The sequence below is a fragment of the Aulonocara stuartgranti genome, assembly GCF_965226115.1.
Source record: "Aulonocara stuartgranti genome assembly, chromosome: 17".
Taxonomy (NCBI): Eukaryota; Metazoa; Chordata; class Actinopteri; order Cichliformes; family Cichlidae; genus Aulonocara; species Aulonocara stuartgranti.
Window position 1 is genome coordinate 36,520,405 of NC_138953.1, and position 21,619 is coordinate 36,542,023.

The 21,619-nt window shown below is 43.0% G+C and overlaps 1 protein-coding gene and 1 long non-coding RNA gene across 11 annotated transcripts in view; one reads left to right on the plus strand and one right to left on the minus strand.

Moving 5' to 3' along the window:
* Positions 1-10,484, plus strand: part of LOC309692389 — a 38,838-nt gene extending 28,354 nt beyond the window's left edge. Inside the window, exon 4 of the long non-coding RNA XR_014272297.1 lies at positions 9,157-10,484. This is a non-coding gene — a long non-coding RNA (uncharacterized lncRNA). The remainder of the gene's footprint in view (positions 1-9,156) is intronic.
* gramd4a (GRAM domain containing 4a) overlaps positions 1-21,619 on the minus strand; it is a 471,921-nt gene that overhangs the window by 410,125 nt on the left and 40,177 nt on the right. For 9 of the 10 annotated variants that reach the window (XM_082510795.1, XM_082510798.1, XM_082510796.1 and 6 more), the window contains 11 exons: positions 21,276-21,367; positions 20,801-20,849; positions 20,630-20,701; positions 20,503-20,546; positions 20,294-20,403; positions 18,586-18,740; positions 15,574-15,718; positions 15,326-15,419; positions 14,932-15,022; positions 14,708-14,776; positions 10,610-12,109 (listed from right to left, as the gene is read on the minus strand). In XM_082510795.1, the coding sequence (XP_082366921.1) occupies positions 12,002-12,109; positions 14,708-14,776; positions 14,932-15,022; positions 15,326-15,419; positions 15,574-15,718; positions 18,586-18,740; positions 20,294-20,403; positions 20,503-20,546; positions 20,630-20,701; positions 20,801-20,849; positions 21,276-21,367 (1,029 nt within the window). In that variant the 3' untranslated portion in view covers positions 10,610-12,001. Of the gene's footprint in view, positions 1-10,609; positions 12,110-14,707; positions 14,777-14,931; positions 15,023-15,325; positions 15,420-15,573; positions 15,719-18,585; positions 18,741-20,293; positions 20,404-20,502; positions 20,547-20,629; positions 20,702-20,800; positions 20,850-21,275; positions 21,368-21,619 lie in introns of those variants that run through there. The other variant, XR_014272293.1, reaches the window with a different exon arrangement.

Sequence of the window (21,619 nt, forward strand, 5' to 3'; positions counted from 1 at the left end):
CATAAACAGAATTGGACACATATTGGCAGCTGAGGTAAACAGTGACCAGACTACAGATGAACAGTTGTTTGTTCTACAGTAGCCACCAAATCTAGGATGATACACTTGAATTGTGAGGGGTAAGAAGTCTACTGATATCTAATGGTGAGAGTGTTACACTCTGTAACTTTAATATTCTCCCAAAATATATACAATTATATTTTTTGGCGTTTTAAGTTTTAATGCCAAATCATTTCTCATTTACTCACCCCTAGACCTCAATATTTTTAAAATGAAAGTTGAAACCCTTACGCTAAAGCTAGTCCAATGGTTTCAAAGGATCTGTCTCTCGCAATCTGTGAAAGGCCCCCTCCAGTTTTGAAAAAGCTCATCTGGGTGCTGTAAAACAGTGTGTGACATGCTTTGGGAATTAGCAGACAATGCGGCCCTGCAGACAGAAATAGCTGCTTCCTCTCAGCATGGGTGCGCCTCTTGACGCGGCTTTGTAGTCTTCATCATGTAATAAGCAAAAGGTTCACTGGGAGGGTAAAGCTGACACCGGATCTGCATAAATAGACCTATCATCCATAAAGACAAAGGAGCGAGCACGTGTTGCTGTTCCGAGCCTGAACAGTACGCTAAGAGGAGGAAGTGGGCAACTTGGATTGCTGCATTTTTTTTTTTTTTCTTCATCTGAACAATAGACTGGACTGGACTCATAACTCAGACGCCCTCTACAGGAAAGGGCAGAGCAGGCTGTACCTGCTGCGGAGACTCAGGTCGTTTGGAGTGGAGGGCCCACTCCTGAAGACCTTCTATGACTCTGTTGTGGCTTCTGCTATCTTTTATGGCGTGGTCTGCTGGGGCGGCAGCATCTCTGCTGGGGACAGGAAGAGACTGAACAGGGTGATCCGAAGGGCCAGCTCTGTTCTAGGATGCCCTCTGGACCCAGTGGAGGTGGTGAGTGACAGGAGAACGGCGGCTAAGCTGTCATCCCTGATGGACAACATCTCCCACCCCATGCAGCAGACTGTGACAGCACTGAGCAGCTTCTTCAGTGGGAGACTGCGGCACCCACGGTGTGGGACGGAGAGATTTCGCAGGTCTTTCTTCCCCACTGCTGTCAGACTCCATAATAAAGACTTTAACTGATCAAGCACACACATCCATACATATGCAATAATACTAAGTGCAATAATCCTTTCTGTCATCGTTGTATTTTTACTCAGTTGTATATAGTTTTTGTATTTGTATTCTATTTTTATCTTATTGTATATTTATTTTATTCTACTGTATATAGTATTTTATTTTATTCTATTCTGTACAGTTGTGTACTGTATTTATTCTTATTGTATTCTAATTTTTGCCTCATAACTTTTGCACTGTCCACTTCCTGCTGTGACAAAACAAATTTCCCACGTGTGGGACTAATAAAGGTTATCTTATCTTATCTTATCTTATATTTGTGCGGTGCATTCAACAGACCAAAGCAAAGTATATTTTTGTTTTGTTTTGTTTCTCCTTCCATGGAAATCATTTAGTTGTAGTAGATGAGATTCTCAGTTGTGTGTTTTCCAATAATTTCCACTAACATCCATGATGAGTCCTTTGGTAAGGCAACCAGATGCATCATGGTAAGTGTGTGTACTTTGTGTGTATGCGTGTGTGTGGGAGTCATTATGCCGGGTGCTGACAGCTGCTAGAGGGGAGAGTTATAGCCAGAATGGGCTGCTATCCTTTAGGGGAAGTATCATTTCAACATTTAACTAATGACTGATGGCCAGGCGGCCAAATGCCTGTCCTCTCCACTCCAGCACACACAAGTTACCACACACAGCGACAGAGAGGTCACCTCAACCTACCCCTGCTGGTGACTGTCCACTAAATGCACGCAGGAACACTGCAAAAACCTAAATGTATATATGTGCCGTCAGAATGTCACAAACCCAGTGTTTTTCTCACTTTAAACTGATGCTTTAATTCCTGCAGTTTCTCAAGTGGAAATTGCGCATAATTAACACTCTTTTTGTCTTCTTCTTTTGAGCTAAAGAAACGTCTGTATCTCCCTAACCTCACCATGTTTCACACTCAGAAGCACAGCTACAGCACACAGATGTTTTCAGTCTTATGGCTGATTAGAGCTCTGTTCAGGTTCAGTGCAGCTAAGCTGGGAATTAAGTGAAGTCACCAAACTCCACATTGTTAACTTTTTTTTTTTTAGAGAAAATACAAAAGTTTAAGTTTATCCTGCCCTAAAAAGCAGAACTACAACTCTAACAGCACCACAGTCCCAGAGAGGAGGTCTGGACGTGACCAAAAACACGAGTGTGGGTTTACTATACAGGCTGATTATAAAAGAGGAGATTCTCTTAAATCTGTATTTGGAAGTTGCTTTTTCTGGTTTCCTAAAAATATAGTAAGTAATTTGCTTCCTACCACAATTTCACACAGGATAATGATAATGCCACAACCTTTTATGTGGTACCAAAAAATAGCAAGTGTTTATGCCCTGTCTAACATTCACACACAGACTCAGTGATGGATGCGACACAGGCAACTTGGGGTTTAGTATCTTACCTGAGGTTACTCAACTATACAGGAGAATCCAGAGAGCGAACCACCAACCCGTCTGACTGGTAGGCGACCCGCTTTACCTCCTGAGCTATAGTCAGTCCCAAACCTGGGTCCTAAAACAGTATCTTGCTTATATTGGTTTATACCTCAAAACATCAGTGAGTGAAATTCCATTTAAGCCTCATATATATAACAAGCGTAGCCACATGCAGGTCAAACAAAAGCAGGAAATTTGATAGATGTCTGGAAACACTTTTTTTTGGCTTATGCAGGGTGGAAATATGTTTACTGGTCCCTTACTTTCACTGGACACCAAAGTGGGAACGGAGGCCTCATACACGCCCACTACCTTGTGTCGTTGGTGCCTTGTGGAGCCTTTAGTGTAAATATCTGACAATGATATGGCTTGATGTGTGATACAGACCACTAAAGAAGTTTGTGATTGTTGTGAATGAATATCTAGTATTTTATAAATCTGTTACCTAGCAAGGATCAGCTCCTGAGTTAAACCTTTCTCAAATTTGAGATGAGAGACTACCAATGAGGGTAAAGGATGCTGTTGATTGACACATGACAGGGTGGTTAATTACCAACCATCAGCAAGAAACGTGATGAGCAAATCACTTCCTGTATGGACACACCTTTGCAGTGTATGGATGGATCTAGCGAAACAATCTTGCTAGCTTTAGCTATATTAGCTTGGTTATTAGCATTAGCTCGGCATGTTGCACTGCTGTGTAAACATGTTAACGTGTGGCTCCAAAAGACAAAAGGTTAATAGTAGAGTTTCAAAACATGCCTACATTGTGTAGTGGTTCATGCATTTTCCTAACAAATGTAAGATTCCTAGTTAGATCCCAGGAGGAGCCAAATCCCATTAGGGCTGCATCAGAAAGGGCATGGAGTGTTTAAAAATGTTAAAACAGCAGAAGAAAACATACGGAGCTACCTGCTAAGGCAGGGGTGGGCAATCTCAGTCCACGAGGGCCGGTGTCCCTGCAGGTTTTAGATGCGTCCTCGAACCAACACAGCAGATTTAAATGGCTAAATTAGCTCCTCAACATGTCCTGAAGTTCTCCAGAGGCCTGGTAATGAACTAATCATGTGATTCAGGTGTGTTGACCCAAGGTGAGATCTAAAACCTGCAGGGACACCGGCCCTCGTGGACTGAGATTGCCCACCCCTGCGCTAAGGTGACTCCATGTAAATAAGTGTCGGCGTGCTGATGCCGCTCCCGATCCTTTTTTTCTGACCTGGTGAAAAACCAAAACGAACAACTCGAGACAGACTTCTTCAATTCAATCAACTTCTTTATTTCAACCCCTGTGCAGGAGGGAATCAGCTCAGCATGAAGCCTCTTGCAGATTCGAAGGGCAGTCCTTAGAAATGTTACATTTATATTATTCCAAAGTTCCTTATTCACCTCCCACCTTTCCTGCTATTCTGTTATCACGTTCGCCTATACATCATACACGGTTTCGATCAAAACAACTTGTCTCTATCTGTAATATATGTGTGTGTGTGTGTGTCTCACTGTAGGTGGGTGTGTGTGAGGGGTCATGTCAAGTGTCATGAGTGTGCAATCTTTAAGCACCGGGGGTTTACGCTCTCCTCCTTAGTTCTGCTTTTCTAGTCTATACTTATCCAATGTGTTAGACTGTTCTTAACGCTGCCCTTTTGCCCCCCTGTTATCTACTGCAACGTCTGTGCTATTTCTTAGTATCTCGTCTATGCATCTTTTTCCTGTGATGTTACTTCAACTATTCTTACCCCTAAGGTCACACAGGAGCCTGCTTAAAAGTATAATGTTTAAACAGTATCATGCTAAAAAGCTATATATTGCTATATAATTCCACATAAGTAAGGTGAAAGTACCTTCTGTGTTTTTCTTTTCTTTTAGTGGGGCTTTGAAATGCAGAGAGGTTTCTGTTACTGTGGGTAGTTACATCCAGCTATGTCTGCAGTGGCTCCCCTGATACCGGGGACTATATCAGGAGTTGAACTTATAATGATTATAAATTCACAAAGCATCATACAGTCCACTCACAGCGTCCCACAATGCTCATGAAAATCAAGGTAAAATGAGGACAGTAAAGTTTAGCAACATAAACAGCCACAAACCATTTATTCATTTATTCTTTTTGGGTTTTTTTTTTCAATTAATGTTCCTATATTGATTTAACAGTGACCCAAGTAGTGTCCAAGAGTTATGGTATAATTATCCACATTAATTATCACATTTAAGGTCCTTCTCCACAGACATAAGGTCTTAAATTATCAGACCTCATCTTATCTTAAAGACCTCATAGACCTCATCCCAATAGACCCTCTCAGACTGCTGGTTTACTTTTGTTCCTAGGACATTTAAAAGCAGTGACTTCCACATGGTTCTACTGGATGTTTCTTCCTATTCAAATGGAGTTTTTCCTTCTCACTTTTGCCAAGTGCTTCCTCATAGGTGGTTGTTTGATTATAGGGTCTTAAGCTTACAATATAACTACTAGGGGTGCAACAATACCCGTATCGGTATTGAACCGTTCGATACAGTGCTTTCGGTTCGGTAGCATATGTAGCGAACAATACAAAAAATTTTATTTATTTTATCAACTTTTCTTCTGACGATGCTGTCTGTGTTGAGCGCTCAGTGAATCTGCGTTCGACTACTCCGCCTAGGCTGCACTGTCGAGTGCAGATCCACTGAGTGCAGCGCAAGCTAGCAAGACAGAAGCTAAGCTCGAAATTGAACCTCCCCCACCCTCATTCAGATCTGGCCTTTGGAACTATTTTGGTTTTCATGTGAAGCATGACCCTGAAGGTAAGCGCGTCATGGACAAAAGTAAAACAGTATGTCGGATGTGCCATGCAATGCTCAATTGGTGGGAACTAGTGCGTTAGCGCTGTTAGCTCGTTAATATGTTGGCCGTCCAGCCCCACGCGGTAACTCGTTAACGGAGATTTGCCGCGTTATGGCGTTAATGTCATTTTAACGAGATTAACGCTGACAGCACTAGTGGGAACACAACAAATATGACTGCACATTTACACCGACATCATCCTAGTGCAAAGACAAGTGGAAGCAGACAAAAACAACAAGCATGCATGCTACAAATTTTACCCGAGTCATTTAGACAGCTGTTAGCACATGATTCTCCTTATGGGGACCTGATATGTTTAATATGCTGCTGAGAATATAGCCCAGAAGAAGCATATAGTATAGCTTTTATTTTGGAAAGAGCCATTTCTCTGTAATAAACTCTTTTCCAAAGATGAGTGATTTCTCAATCAGATAGATTAATTTTTTTATTTTGTTGTTTCAGCAACATTACATTTAAAAACCATACTTTTGAGTTAAAATATATATTTATAATTTTAATAAATGACAAATTAAAAAGGGATGAACATTTTTTTGTATCGAAAAAGTATCGAACCGAACCGTGAATTTTGTGGATCGTTGCACCCCTAATAACTACATAAGACTCAACTCTAAATTATGATAAGGGAACACTGTGTAATACCTCCAACTATTATTATTTGGCAAATCCCCTGCACCATATTGTTTCCATTAACTCTGATTTTCAACAGATACTACTGGTGTGCAATCACACAGCACTCTCAGGTTGACTTAACTTTGATTTGTGAGCATTTGTAGTCATCTAAGAATTTTATTTTGCGGGCTAACTCCTTGCTTACTTTTTAAAAGCTTGTTTCACCCTGGAGAGTAAATGTTAACAAAGTTTCTGGTCAAACCACAAAACGTGGTGCAGCTTTAAACATGCACAAGCTGGCAAGGTTGAGAGTAGTTTGCACTTGCACTTGAATATTTGTGTCACAGCTAAAAGGATAAAGGACATGGTTAGTGTCCTGCACCAAGCTGTCAGACACTTCTGTCATTTGTGCACAAATGGCAAATGGTGTCACGTTTGATGATGTCTCTTTTGGGAAGACCAAAAATACACTAAATCCATCAAGCAAAGCAGCGGGGTAGACAGAAGCCCCTGAATGACTCTGAGGTGTCATTTACCGAGTGTCGCTTCAAACAGCCTTTAAACTGTGTTAAGTTCATGACACTGCTTCTCTGGCACCGTCTTGAAATAGTTTGCCAGCAAAGGAGAAAGTGAAAGATCATTGAATAAGGTGCTGTTTTGAAAGCCGATTTAAAAAAATAAATAAATAAATAAATCGCTTTGGGTTCAGGATCAGTGTGTGTTTGAGCTTTGACAAGTCCTCGGCAGGAAATCTGTTAAGGATGAAATGTTGCTTTTCTTGTACTTGAGCAAAAATTGATTTTTGTTTCTTTGAGGATTAATAATAACTTGATTTCTGTTGCAGAGCTTTCATTTAGCTGTCAGGTGTGGACTGAAATGAAAACTAGCTGATGTACAGTACTGTGCAAAACTCTCGCTAGGAAAATAACACACATGGAAATAAAGTATACAAAGTGAAAATGATGTTCAGTTCTAATGAGCTTAGTTCTCCGGGCTTCTTGAAGGACATTCAAAGCTCTTCTTTGGATGTTTCTGCCTTTTGTTTCGTTCACGTAGCTTCAATTATGTTGAGGTCTGGGCTCTGGGGAGGCCAGTCCATGACTGATAGTGTTCCACTGTGTGTTTTCTATCCAGGTACACTGCATTAGCAGTGAGTTTGGATCATTCTCATGCCAAAAAGTGATTCCAATCAGAAACACTGTTGTATCTCTTCTGAGTTCCTCCATACATATTGGCACCTATGTGAACTACAATCTTCAAATGTGGACCTTTAGCCACAGATTTTCCAGTGTCCAGTTTCTGAGTAATTTGGCTTACTCGTTTCCCTTCCTTTAAAATGTTTGTTTCCGCATTTTCCTAGAGATATAACTTTAAGATGATGTCCACCTGCTGTAGATCTGACACTCCTTTTTTCAGTTTTTTTTAAGGACCTACTCGGCACCATGCCGACATACATCGAGTTTTTAGCTAATCTTATGGTGGCCCCTTTGAGGCCAAACGGACTGCAAATTAAGAAAACACCAGCAATAAGAAAAATGCTGCAAAAGCACACAAAACACAACGGAAATGGGGAAAAAAACAAAACAGAAATTGGAAAAACGACAACGGAAATAGGAAAAAAACAGATTTCCAAAAGCACAAGGGAAGTGTTTCTGGGGAGGCAATAACCTGACGGACCAGTTGCAGGAACCCAAAACATGGTGGGTGTGTTTAATCATGATGACGGATTTTTAGGCTGTTAGTTAGGCTAACACACTTACCTCTCATCTTTTCTTTCCTCACAAAACCGATAGATCCTCCACTTCTTTTAAGTGTCTCCCAGCGGAGTTCGTAGCATATTTTGGTTCCTGCAACTGGTCCGTCGGGTTATTGTCTCCCCAGAAACACTTCCCTTGTGCTTTTGGAAATCTGTTTTGTTTTTTTTTTTCCTATTTCCGTTGCGTTTTGTGTGCTTTTGCAGTGTTTTTCTTGTTGCTGGCGTTTTCTTAAGTTGCAGTCTAGTTGTCCGCAGGAGTCGCCCTCTGCTGGCGACTCAAATAAATGCAGACGCAAAGCACTTCTGCGTAGCACTCTCTAAAAGGAAAGTATTCTGTCAAAAAGGTGCCATTTATGCCAAACTGCAGTGAATGTGGAACTCTGTAATGCTACACTGATAGATGTATATGGAGGAAACATTTTTATATAGGGTGTTGTCATTAAGGAGGCATGATGGGTGAATATGTCGGTCCTCAAGGCTATTTTAGTTCTGCTGCTAGCGAACAAAAGTGTGTTGTGGTGTTATATTTGCTCATATCTACCCATGAGACACTTAGCTGTGGCCCAAACCATGATTCATTGAGTTTGGCTAAATGAGAGAGGGGAAAAACTTGCTTGCATAAGGAGATGGTCTTAGATTTATTGTTGCTGGTGTCACAAGAGCAAGAAAAAGTGCTCACAAGCCATCCTCCACCTCTTTATAGATCCCTTGGTCATCCAATCACCATAAAAATAGAGTGAAATTGGTCAGGCATGTGTAGCATGTTAAACTCTCTACTTTCGTATTCCTAAAGTACAGAAACATCCTCAAGCAAGATGCACCAGGCAGCTTAGCCTGACCTCTGACCCCCCTGTGGGGAGGCTGAATGAGGAAAAAGGACAAAAACAACCCACTTCTCTCAGGCTTCAAGTGTTGACACAAAGTCCAACAGTGACCCCGTGTGGCTGTAGAGAGGTACTGCAGTTGAAAAGATGACAGAAGGCTTAAAAATACCTTAAATTCTTTTAATTTAAAAAAAAAAAAAAAAAAAAGTACATCACATTATCCTTTACAATACACACATCTTTTTCAAAACTCAGTGGTATTTTTCACTGTACAATTCAATCATTTGTATACAAATGGCTGTGGGGGGAAAAAAAGAAAAGAAAAAGAGGAAAAAGGAAGCCATTATAGCCCGTCACGTCACAGATGACAAATTACTAACTCGTAATGATTGCAGTGTTTTGCATTTGGGCTTTAATTTGCACTTAACCAATCAATATCATGGGTTTTGTCTCAGTCCACAAAGTACAACTTAATCCTTAGGATGTGTGTTTTGTTTCTTTTTAATTGTGCCGTTTAATTTATTTTTTAATTCATCAGATCGAGGCCGCGGAGCAGCCCCAGTACAGCTACACAGCGTGGATCAGGCAGATGGGAAAACTTTCAACATTTACACACTTAGAGGAACTACATAGCTAATACAACAGTGATGACACCAGCGTGAACGAAGAGGACCTCGAGAAGGCAACACAGTCGTTTCTGACGGCACCTCCATCCTCAGCGATCTGTGTATCTTATTCACTTTATGGACCAGCTGAATGAACAGATTAAGGTGTTATGGGTATGTGACAGTTCATCACCAAAGCTGGGATAGGCTCAAGCCCTCCTGTGGGAATCTGGCAGCTTCCACTACACTAAAAACCAATCACTGCAATGCTGGATATGGACGCTTACATGCTGTATGAGGGTTAAAAAGCTGCTTGTGTTGCTAAGGTTGGAGTTTGATCCTGTTGCTGAGCAGAGATAGTCATGAGAGTGGTGCCGAGCTGATGAAACATCAATTCCAGAACAAGAGCAGTCCAGTTTTCATAACTCCCGAGGTAAAGGAATTCAAACTGGGGTTGTTTAAAAAAAGGAGAAAAAAAGAAATACATTTTGTACAACCTTCTGTAAACATGAGCGTAGGCAGAATATTGCAGACTGCAAAATCAAATATTTGGCAAAAGAAAATAATAATGTTAGACATTTAGAACGTGATACATTCTGTGCTTTATCTGAGTGCAGCCCCGTCGGGGTCTCGCAGTCCCCGCTGAGAGCTGCCTGCCACAGTTAACAGATTAGAAAAAAGGCTTCAGGTAACAGCTTTAAGACTACAACAAGCCAGCCAGTCACACAGTGAGACAGCATTAACTACTGATTCCACCTGCTCAGATATCCGACAGGTATTCCCCACCCCGGTCATGGATCGAATTTATTCCTCAATAAAAATAGAAATCCATGTCTGGGAAAGGCAGCCTGTTAGCAACAGGCTCGAAAAACCAAAAACAAAACAATAATCATACAAAAGAAAATGTCAAAGAAAAATATCCATCCTTCATTAGCTTTAACTAAGATAATCATCAAACGCAGCTGTTTGAACTGGTCCATCGCACCTCTGGCAACTTCATCTCCAGTCCGCCTGACTCTAAACAACGGCGATGACGAGAGGACTCGTATCGACTTTAAGAGAAGCCTTGACATTTCAAGTCTTGACGGCAGTTCCTGAAGGGCAGTCTGGTTTTACTTGAGGATCGGTGACATATCGGGGAAAAATGTCAAGGTCTCCCTTTCAACAGTGTTTTTGTAAGATTTTAGCTAGGAGTGTGGAGCACCTACTCCGTCATCTCAAATACAAAGAGCTAAAGAGAAACTGACCTCCAGCCCTTTATCTCCGCCTCACAAAACACCTTAAAGTGTCTGATGTAGTTTGGCATTATACACTTCTACATATAAACGCAGAGGGGCAAAGACCCGCTTCGCTCCCGGGAACAGCGTCTGGAAATAAAGCAAGACCTTTATCCATGTACACACTTTTAAAAAAAACAAAACAAAAAACAAACATCAGCTCACATTTAGATGAAGAGGAACACATGAAAGAGCACTCACTGTGGTGTTTGCAGAAAGAAGAGAAACAGGCATGTCTATACAGCCTGAACTCAAAGAGCTGAGCACTTATACAAGTAGAGTCACCCAATCAGAAGGTTTAGGATACAGTGAGCTGAAAGGCCTTTACGGGCCTTTGTGTGGAGAAATGTGCCAGTTAGAGTATCTTCTACTCCTGCTTTCACAGCCAGTTTGATGGTTGTCTGGTGCAGCGTGCAGACATCAATCTGCCGTTAATACAAAGCGCTCAGACTGTTCTTTCTGCTGAGAGACCAGCTGAACATGGCCTCGAGTCGAGGAGAGGAAGGCTGTAATAATGAGACTGCAGTGGTTTCTAACACTGACCAACATATAACATCCGTGCGCTGCCCCACACACACGTCAGCATTTCCAGTTTTTAATAAAGTGCAGGGAGAACAGCAGAGACGGGACAAATAAATGGTCTCCATGTGTCGAGAGTTTAAACAGCAGGCGGTGTTGTGCTCTTGTCGAGAAAATAAAAAAAAGGATCTGTTACAAAGACCAAAAGACATTTTTCAAAATAAAGGCATTTAACATGAAAACGTCACTGCACTGTTTCACAAACACGGATGCCGAACGCAGCAGTGGACGTTTTTGCTTCGTCAAGACAAGAGAGACCAAGCCAGCGGTGGTGTAAACTAAGGAAGGCTCCCGTGTCAGCAGTCATCACAGCTAATAATACACTTTATTTAAAAAAAATTAAATTAAAATACAGCCATGGATGAGGCGAAGCACCGCTCAGCCTGTCTGAATATTTGTTTTTGCAGTGATTTGGAAAAGCTCGTTTTTACACATGTGGCAGTTTGAACTGTTTGTTTTTAAATACATCCAGGTTGATGAGAGCTGTATGAAGTCTTCCTACCACAGTAGAGAACATCAGAGTCACTTAAGATGCGAATTAACACACACACACACACACAGCCAGCTAAGTCAAGTGGTCAGCAGGTGGGAGAGGAGGCCAGCCTCCCTCACCAGCCTCCTGATGATTGATAAAACCACACTGATCATCCTCCTCTCTTAGCAAATTTTGTCCATAATCACCCACAGGAAAAGCGTCATGTGACTAAACACCAGCTACACCCACATATTCCCTCTAACGTGGCCTAAGCAGAAAAATCCACCAACTGGGCCGAGATCATCGACTATGATGATGAGGAAGAGGAGGAGGCAGCTCACACACGGTCGAAGAGTGCGGCGTTAGAGAATGTCATCCAGTTCGGCTGAGACTCGGGAGGTTCTCTGCATCAGACTTCAGCCCCGGCGGAGGAGTGCTGAAGGCTCTTTAGAGCTCGGCGCTGGCCGGCGGTTTGCTGGTCACGATCTTCATGTACTGGGTGAAGATGGCCTCGAAAGCCTCGTCCCTGTGGATCATGGCACCAAACACCAATGGCTGGAGGAGACAGAGATCCTTGGCTGTTAGTGTGCTTCTACTGTGGTAAAAATAAATAAATAAAATAGAATCTGCTGCCAAGTTAAAGCAGCACTAGGCAAAAAACAACAACAAACATAACTAAACTGGAATAAAAAACCTCTTCAGTAAAGCTGGAACATGGAGGAAAGCATCATTCTCAGCAGCACGCAGCAGTCACACTGTTGCATGCCCTGTGATGGTATCAGAGTATATTTTCCCCGATAATAGAGTTATTATAAAAGATTATTAAGATTAAAGTGGGATTATTAAGTTATGATGATGGCTACTGGGCTACTGATACCAAACACAGGCATGGTTTTAAACACTGAGGTCAGTGCAGTGGTGGGCAGTTAATTTTCCCAAGGGCAAAGCACCGATATGTTTATAAAGTAATAAAATTAATAGAAGAAAATTGAGTTTAGCTTATTGGCGTGGCCCCCGCCTTGGGCCGGCATATGTGCAAGTAATCCCTGCGAGCAAAACCTCAGGGTTCAAACTTCTGTACACATTCTGTTTAGGAGGGTTTCTTTCTACTCTTGGCTCTATATGATATCATCGAGAGACCCCCCCCCCCCCTACACTCTGTAAGCACAGAAGCCCCACCCACATGTTCAAATTATCTCTATGTGAGAGCCAACCAACCAATCAGGGGGAAGTTGGCTTAAAAGGAAATGAGTGTAGCAATTTATCTGGAAAAATTTAGCACATCATGAGTACAGACAGCAACAAGAGTCTCAAACAGAAGCTGATAATAACAAAAATTATAATAACAACAACAGTAATAACCGCTGTCATCCCAACCAATAAAGGGAAATTTTACACCATAAACAAATGAACAGTTGCACATAAAAAATTACAGCGAGTTTCCACTTGGGGGCGCCAAAGTCCAACCTTTAGATGATATAAATACAAACTGGTTAGAGATAACATTATGACCAGCTGAATAATATTGTGTTAGTAAAACCTTTTGCTGACAAAACAACCCTGACTCAACGAGGCATGGACTCCACTAGACCCCTGAAGTCCTGTATGTTGTGAGGTGGGGCCTCCAGCGCGTCCAGCATATCCCGCAGATGCTCGACGGGATTGAGATCTGAGGAAATCTGAGTGTTAAACATGTTCTTGTGCTCCCCAAACCATCCCTGAACCGTTTTTGCTTTGCTGCGGGAGCATTATCCCGCTGAAAGAGACCACAGCCATCAGGGAGCACCGTTTTCATAACAGCATACATGGTCTGCAACAATGCTTTAAACCAGGGCTGTCCAATCCCAGTCCTCGAGAGCTACTATCCTGCAGCTTTTAGATGCATCCCTACTCCAACACAGCTGAATCAAATGGTTTGATTACCTCTTCAGCATGCCATCATGTTTGGCAAAGGCCTGATAACAAGCCATTCATTTGATTCGGGTGTGTGAGAACAAGGATGCATCTAAAAGCTGCAGGACGGTAGCTCTCGAGGACCGGGATTGGGCACCCCTGCTTTAGACTGTTGGATGACCTGGATATGCTGGTTGCCCAAAACATCACACTGCTTCTGTAGGCTTGCTTTTGCCCCATTGTGCATCCTGGTGCCAGGTCATCCATGTGATGTAACATTCATCAGACCAGGTCACCTTCTTCCATTGCTCCGTGGTCTTGTTCTGATGCCAGTGGTAGCGCTTTCAGTGGTGGACAGAGGTCAGCACGGACACCTGGCTGGTCTGCAGCTATTCAGCCCGATTTGCAGCAAACTGCAATGTTCTGTATTCTGAGCCCTTTCTATCAGAACCAGAACGTTTTGTGCAGCTTGAGTTACATAAGCTCGTCTGTTGGATCGGACGACGCGGGCCAGTCTTCACTCCTCACGTGCATCCATGACCTCGTTGCTGGTTCACCACCATTCCTTCTTTGGACCAGCCCACAAGAACTGCAGTTCTGGAAATGTTCCGACCCAGTCGTCTAGCCATCACAATGTGACCCATTTTTTTTAACATCAACTTTGAGGACACTTTCTCACTAATAATTAGCATCCACTAACAGGCGCCACAATGCAGAGATAATAAGTGTTGATAATGTTATGCCTGATCGGCGTATACCTATGTTCATGTGGTGGTAAACACTGTACAGTACCTACAATCTTTGCTCTTCCCTTTCAGTCGGTTCACTCAGTACTGTGGAGCAGTGATATCTAATACTACGTGTGCTGTACCGAGTGAATCGACTGAAAGGGAACAGAAGTTATAGACATGACTGTTCCCAATAATCTCACCAACCTCTTTCTCTACTTCCTCAGTAGGAAAATTATTGATGCTACAGCTCTGTCACCTAGCTACCCGGTAACATCCTTGATGGCCAACTAATCGGCTCGTAAATCAAATCTTAATGAAACGCCCACAGAAACCCACAGCAGCTCACATTTGTGAATTTCGATTTGTCACATGCAATACTGGAGAATTACTGCCGACTTGTCTGAAACTGACTGAAAGGACAAAAACACAACATCTATAGCAGATAATTATTAAGATGTTGGACTGAGCTTCAGCTGAAGCAAATGAAATCACGACTGCAAACATAATAATAAATATACAAAGTCTGTACCTTCTGAGTGGAAGGAGTGGCTATTGAAATGCCCATCCCACTTCCTGGTAGGACTGACAACACTTTGTACTGTGGAGGAGAAAACCAGAAATATCTGCTTTAAACACACACACCAGAATAGAATTACATTCGTTTCATTATTAATATTTAAAGTAAGTAATTATCCAGTTTTAGAGAGGCTGCTGGCCTCGAGACATTCCTTATGCGTATTACTGAGTCATTACCTTTTGTATGTCAGTGATGTCCACCAACTTGATGACTTTATGCTTCTTTGAGGAGCTCGATCTGGAGCTGGAGCTCTCAAAGCACAGGTAACTGAGAGAGACAGAGAGCTTTGTGAAAGGAGGGAAACAGAGACACCAAAAAACCATCCAAACTGAACAGACGTGTAATAAAGTCTTGAGTCGAGTGTTCTCAGGAGGAAGGCTACCCTGCACAGAGCTACACAGAGAGGAGGAGAGATGAGGCTCAGCGCAACTTAAAACTACGTCTCCTCTGGACTAATGAATCTCCGTTCCTCTCGTCTGCTCCACCTGTAAATGGAAGTGCTGCTTCTCTCCTCCGCTCAGAGATTTGATGCGATAGAGCTCTCCCCTGAGACAAAGATGTTCCACTTACTTCTCCGTGACGTAAAGCATCCCGTTCCTGATGTAGTCTGTGGGCATCTTCCTGTCTCGGTTTATCAGGCAACACCTCCAGCCATTTTCACAGACTGAACAAACAGCATACAAGATGATGAAGGAGCGTTATTCACAGAAAACACATGATTCCAGCTTTAGGACATTTCTAAGTTGGATGTACAGAAATAAAAATGGGTGCCAAAGGAAAAAATTAAATAAATAAAAAACTGTAGTACTTGCTCTTACCCGGCAGAGGGCGCTCTGACTCTGGCAAGTTGAAAATCTCGTGGAAAGCTCCCTTCTTGGTGCTGTGAGAGCGACCGCTGTCCTCCTCTCTGCTCCCCCCACACGGGACGTTGGCGAGGCTTCCACGAGAAACCACCGGCTGGACCTGGAGAGAGTAGTAGGGAAGAGGGGAAGGAGGATGGAGGGAAGGAAAAAAAAAAAGAGGGGAAAAAAGTGATAACATAAAAGGACAGAGAGAAAGAGTCACATTAAACTCAGCGGATGAGGTTTTATAAATCTGTGTGAACTACAGTATCCCGCAGCTTTAGAGACAAGTGGCCGAACTTCAAACAGCTCCCCAACTTTTGAGGTTGCATCATGTGCGCTTTCTTCACAGCAGGCTCAGGAGTGACGTGCAAAGCAAAGAGTGAGGCCATCATTCAAGTCAGCATCCATAAATTACCTACAACACGCGTTTACCAAAAACATTCGTGTCCACTGCAGTTTTACAGTTTTACTTACACCAGCGTTGGTTGTCACAAGACAAAGTCAGATAAACTTCAGGGTTACTGATCTCTCCAGTTAGCAAGCATAAACCATTGTGACTCCATTACCATTTCAGCTGCGTCGGTGCAAATGAAAGCAGCTGCAGGTGCACTGAAGAGGCAACACCACAAAAAGGAGTCATTCTGCAGGAGGTGGCCACACCGGCTCGCTCCTTATCACCCATTTACGCTCACCACACAATTTGCAACCAAACAGCAAGGTCATCACGGCTTGGTAGCATTTATACCAGCACTGAGGGTGTGAATATACGCTGCAGTACTCTCCTGAATGATCAGGAAAAGCCTCCACATCAGCGCTGGTACAGTACAGGAGCAGAAGTCTAAAATTTTTTCCAGAAAGTCTGATCTTCCTATACTGTTTCAACATCTCCTCATATATAATCTGTGAATCTTTGAGCTTCTGTGTTGATGTGTCATTAAAACTGAAAGAGTTACACAATTGTTTCTTAAACCTGTGGTGGCGCAAAAAGACTCCACTTTTGTCATGTGGGAAAAAACTGGCGAGCATAAACGGGCCATCACGCCTCTTGATTGATTTTACGCCACTTCTACTTTTTGATGGAGTCCTCATCACTGCTGGTAGCAGATATTGCACCTGCAGCCCACTCAGGTTATAGAGCTAGTCCAGCTCCTCAAGGACGACACATCAAATCCACGAGTGCCAACGGGAAAAAGGGGGAGAAACCAGGAGGCGGGCATTACATAAGTTTAGCAGCACATCTGCTTTTCTGTACCAAAGCTCTGCAGAATGACCTGCAGCAGGCTTCCTGTGCATGTTTCTGATCAAACTAACAGAATCGGACTCCAAGAGGTGGCATGAAGTCCTCACGGTCCTGAAGCTTAAAAAAAAGAAAACAAAAAAAACAAACCCAAAAGCCAACGAGCAAATGCGTGAGCTGCATGGTGCTGTGAGCGCAGGTCAAATTAAAAACACCAGGACTTTATAACACCCTCTTGCAGTCTGATTCTATCACATGATTAGCTTGCTGGAGGCCATTCTGTAGAGCTCTGGCAGTACTCCTCCTGTTCCTCCTCACACAGAGGAACAGATACTGGTGCTGCTGCTGGGTTGATGCCCATCTATGGCCCTGTCCAGCTTTACTCTTGCAATGGGCCCAGCTCCTAGTACCTCCTCCACACTCCTATGCTGGGAGACAGCAAACCTTCTTGTGACAACACGTGGATGCATCACCCTGAAGGAGATGGACAGCCTGTTCTGCGGGTCCATCTCATGCTAACAGCAGTGACAATGAGAAAAAAGTAAAACTAGAGAAAAATCAGTCAGAGGGAGAAGGAGAGAGCAGTGGCCTGTGGCCACCACCTCGATGGTAAGATCAACTGTTCGGTTCATTTTTATGCAGGCCTCTTTACATAAGAGTTTTAATCTAATGATCTAACAGCAGTTATGGTGTATTTAAGGGGAACAGGACGATATTAATGTGCTAACATGAAACTACACTCGTCAAATCTTCTCTACGTGCCTACTCAGTAAACACACTGCCAATTCTCACAAGCATCTATGTTCGTGGATCCAAAATGTCACGGGGCTGCAGGCTCTTAAAGATCATTCAAACAAAAGAGAATAAAAACACCGCAGTGTCAGAGCAAAAAGGAAAATCGCAGACCGTTTTGTTGACATTTTGATCCACTGCATTCACAAATTACTGACAGCCACTCACTAGGTGTGTCACACATCACTCACACACACACACACACACACACACGCATTGTGGTGAACTGGCAGCACACACAAGCACAGTAGAGTAGACACACCAGAGGCCCTACCTTCTCAGTGCCAGAGAGCTGAGAGAGAGAAACGACAGAGCAGACCTGTGACTGCGGCCACAGCAAACACACACTCAGACATTCATGTAAGAGAGGAACTTTGTGGTAGCCACACAGAACAATCACGGGCTCAATTGTATTGCATTATTGACAGGAGGGGTGATATACTGATTGATTGATTGATCATACTTTATTCATCCCGAGGGAAATTGGGCTAAGGCTGCTAGCGCCATAGTTTTGATACTTTATTGATCTATTTTTATCCACCACAAAGGGAGTCAGTGGGAGGTGGGCTATAGTGGGTGGACTGCTGACAACATGAAAGACTGGACCCGACCTGCTGCTGATGGATGATCCACACCCACATGGAGGTGGTATATGTGCCTTTCTTCTTGTGTGTGTGTTTGAGATGATTGCTTATATATTAATCTGCAAATAATGTGAATTCACTCAAACTTCTTAGCCTGGGAGAAGTTTTGCAATGCAACTGAAAGCCTCTGTGGTATAAACCTGTTAACAACTCAGGTCTTTAAGTTTGAAATTGTGATGGGCTAAAGGAGGAAATATTTTCTTATTTAAGATTTTAATTAAAAAAAAAAAAAAAAATCAAGAACCTGAGACAGGAAGCAGTGTTGGTGGTAGAAAACGCGTGTGGGTTGGTGTTGGGGTCTGTTCGCCTTACCCGTCTCGACACCGTGGCGTTTGTCCTCTCTTTGAGCTGGGGGTCGGTGGGAAGGCTGTTCCACACGATGTAAGGCGTGTCATACTTGTCGCGGAGCTTCGGGCAACTCTTAAACAGGAAGTCTATGATGAAGAACTTGATGCCGGCGTACACGCCTGCAAAGAGAGTAATCACAGACACATTAATTCTTAAAAAAAATATAAAATAAAAGAGGTTAAATGATGCAAAGCAACACCGTTTAGTGAAAATAACCCCTCAGATGTGCCTCACTGACAGACAAAGGGATGCCCCAAATAGGTGACGCCCCCCTGCCCAAAGTAGTCCTTGCCGCTGACCTTGATGACGTCACTAGTTTCAGCATTTTGCCCATTCTTGCACATACAGACACTGAGCCAGTTATATGTTGGAGCTCAAAGTGACTCTGCTGAGCTGCGGAGGCTCTGGATAACCAACAATACACCAGTCAGATTTTCTCCTCATGGTAAAACAGCAGATTTACAGAATAAAGTGCAGAATAATGAAAAGCTTCCAATCATGAGTAGAGGTTCCAATTTCCAGTTAAACTCGATGGAAAACCAGCCTAAGAGCTCCCGATGAGACTGATGTGGGACAGATGCACACATGACCACAGATTTCTTCTCCACTACATGAACTGGGCTCCGATGACTGACCCACCAGCTGACGCCCGCTTACAAACTGGCTGGACTCTCTTTGGGGGAACGTTTTTATTATAATTGTTTTGTATTTGGAGCCTGTCATGCAGCTGCCGTGTGTTGCCAGGTCTCCAGGCTCCTGCCATTCCTTATTGTTTTCCCTGTTGGTATCAATTACCCACAACCAGAGTCACACATACTACAGAAGGCAGTGGCTCTGCATGTACAGACTATGTGGGGATTTTCCCCATGATGGGTGCAATACAGCCTGCCGATGTCACTTTGTGCCAACACAGACTGGTTTCCTCTGCACTCTGTCACATTTTTCCATTCCATGTTCACAATGTAACAATGTGCTCAGCTAGCTGTCTTCTTCTTTCAGCTGCTCCCATTAGATCATCTGCCTCCATCTCACCCCGTCCTCCTCTGCATGTCCTCCTTCACTACACCCATGAACCTCCTCTGAGGTCATCCTCTCATCTCCCTGCCTGGCAGCTCCATCCTCAGCGTCCAATATATTCTTTCTCCCTTCTCTGCACATGTCCAAACCATCTCAGCCTTGCCTCTAATTTTGTCTCCAAATGCAGTTAGCTATCTGCGCAGAAAAGAAAGCCCTCATTCCCAGTCACGCTGAATGTGTGGTCTGTTTTGTTTCTCCAATTGAAATGAGTCACTGAAGAAATCTTAGATGGGATCTGAAATAATAAATGTCAGTATATTTACTTTGTTTAAATGTCCAGTGCAGCTTTTAAGCATACATTGATTTTGGTTATTCATTCCTTTTAAATGGAGAAATGAAGTGCTAGATGGAAATTTGGCTAAATGACAGCAGCTTCTATGCCAACAGTTTGCTCCGAGCACCTTTCAAGAAAGTCTGAGTGCATAGTGGTTTGGGAGATGCTAAAAAGTAGTAATTATGTATAAGATCTATATGCAAATAGCCCACAGCTTCCCCACACAGGCTGAGGGAGTACGGCTCCACAAGTTCTGCATCTGTTTGTGACTGAGTTCACGTATTGTCACAATCAAAAAGATGCTTTGTGAACATCACTCACCAATCATAAAGCCCAGCAGTTTGTACGGCAGGACGCAGGAGGTGATGAAAGTCACCCACAGGCAGACGTAAAGTTTCTGGGTGCTCTCTGGCTGCACCCACATGAACAGACTGAAACAGACAGCAGGAGGAGGACAGAATACACATCAGTATATAAGTTATGTGCATTTCTTGCACACTTGATTGTCAGGCTGAAACAAAACCACTCACTTCTTTATCTTCTCTAAAACATCAGCCATCTTTCCAAAGAGGTTCTGGAAGAGATTTAAAAGCACCTCATTAAAGAGTTTGTCTTGTTTCGAGCAGCGGTTGGATCGTTAGATGAACCTCGTTATACCTGTGCTTTTTGTGCAACGTCAAGTACAAGCTGAAACTTCTCAGACACAGTCAAGTCTTCCTTTGGAGGCTCCTTTAACAACACACACACACAAAAGCCACACGTTGATCTCCAGTCCTGGATGCATTTCATTCTGACCTGCACAACAACAACAGCAGGAAGGCATCTTACCATGGGTTCAGAGACCTCAGGCACAATGCTCCACTGGATCCTCCAACCTCTGAAAAATAGAAGGTATAAATAATGCACATGTTATAAGGCAACTATTCCTTCAATGCAAAACATCAACTTTAAAGGACCGACTTTTCCAGCCTTGGGAGCTCTGATTTCAATCAGAGCTCCCAAGTACTGCTCTTTTGTAGCAACAATTACAACAACCCCAAACATGCACAAATGTGTGCATGTTTTTAAAATCTGGCGGTTTTAACAAACATTTGCTGTGTGACTAAGGGCCGCGGTGTGCATCTGTGTACTACCAGCACAGCTGTGGCCGCAGTAGTTGATGTTAATGTGGGTGTTTTGCACAATTAATCACGCTAAAAGCTGAAAATCGGACTGTAGCCTTTTACAAACAATCGAGCTCAACCGTGAAGCAACAGCTGAGGCAAAAATGATCCTGCTTTTATAAATAAATGACAGTTTTTACCTGGCAATGAGGTAATTTAAGGACAAGCGTAGGATAGCCAGGAAGAGGAACATGGGAATGGCCCAGCCATGCCAAGCAGCATTCATGTAAATCTGGATTCAAAAGGGAAAAAAAGGACAATATATACACAGGTTAACGTGGTTTGTTGTTCTTTAATAAACAACCGATATGCATTAAATTCAGCACTTTATAGCAGCGAGGACACATTCTTTCAGTCAATAACGGCAATGAATTATAAGATGGACATAAAGAGGAATCAGGGGGCTCATTGTAAGCCTGAAGCGCATATACTTGGGTGATATATCAGCAGTGGAAGACGCTGAGTCACCTGTCAACACTAAACC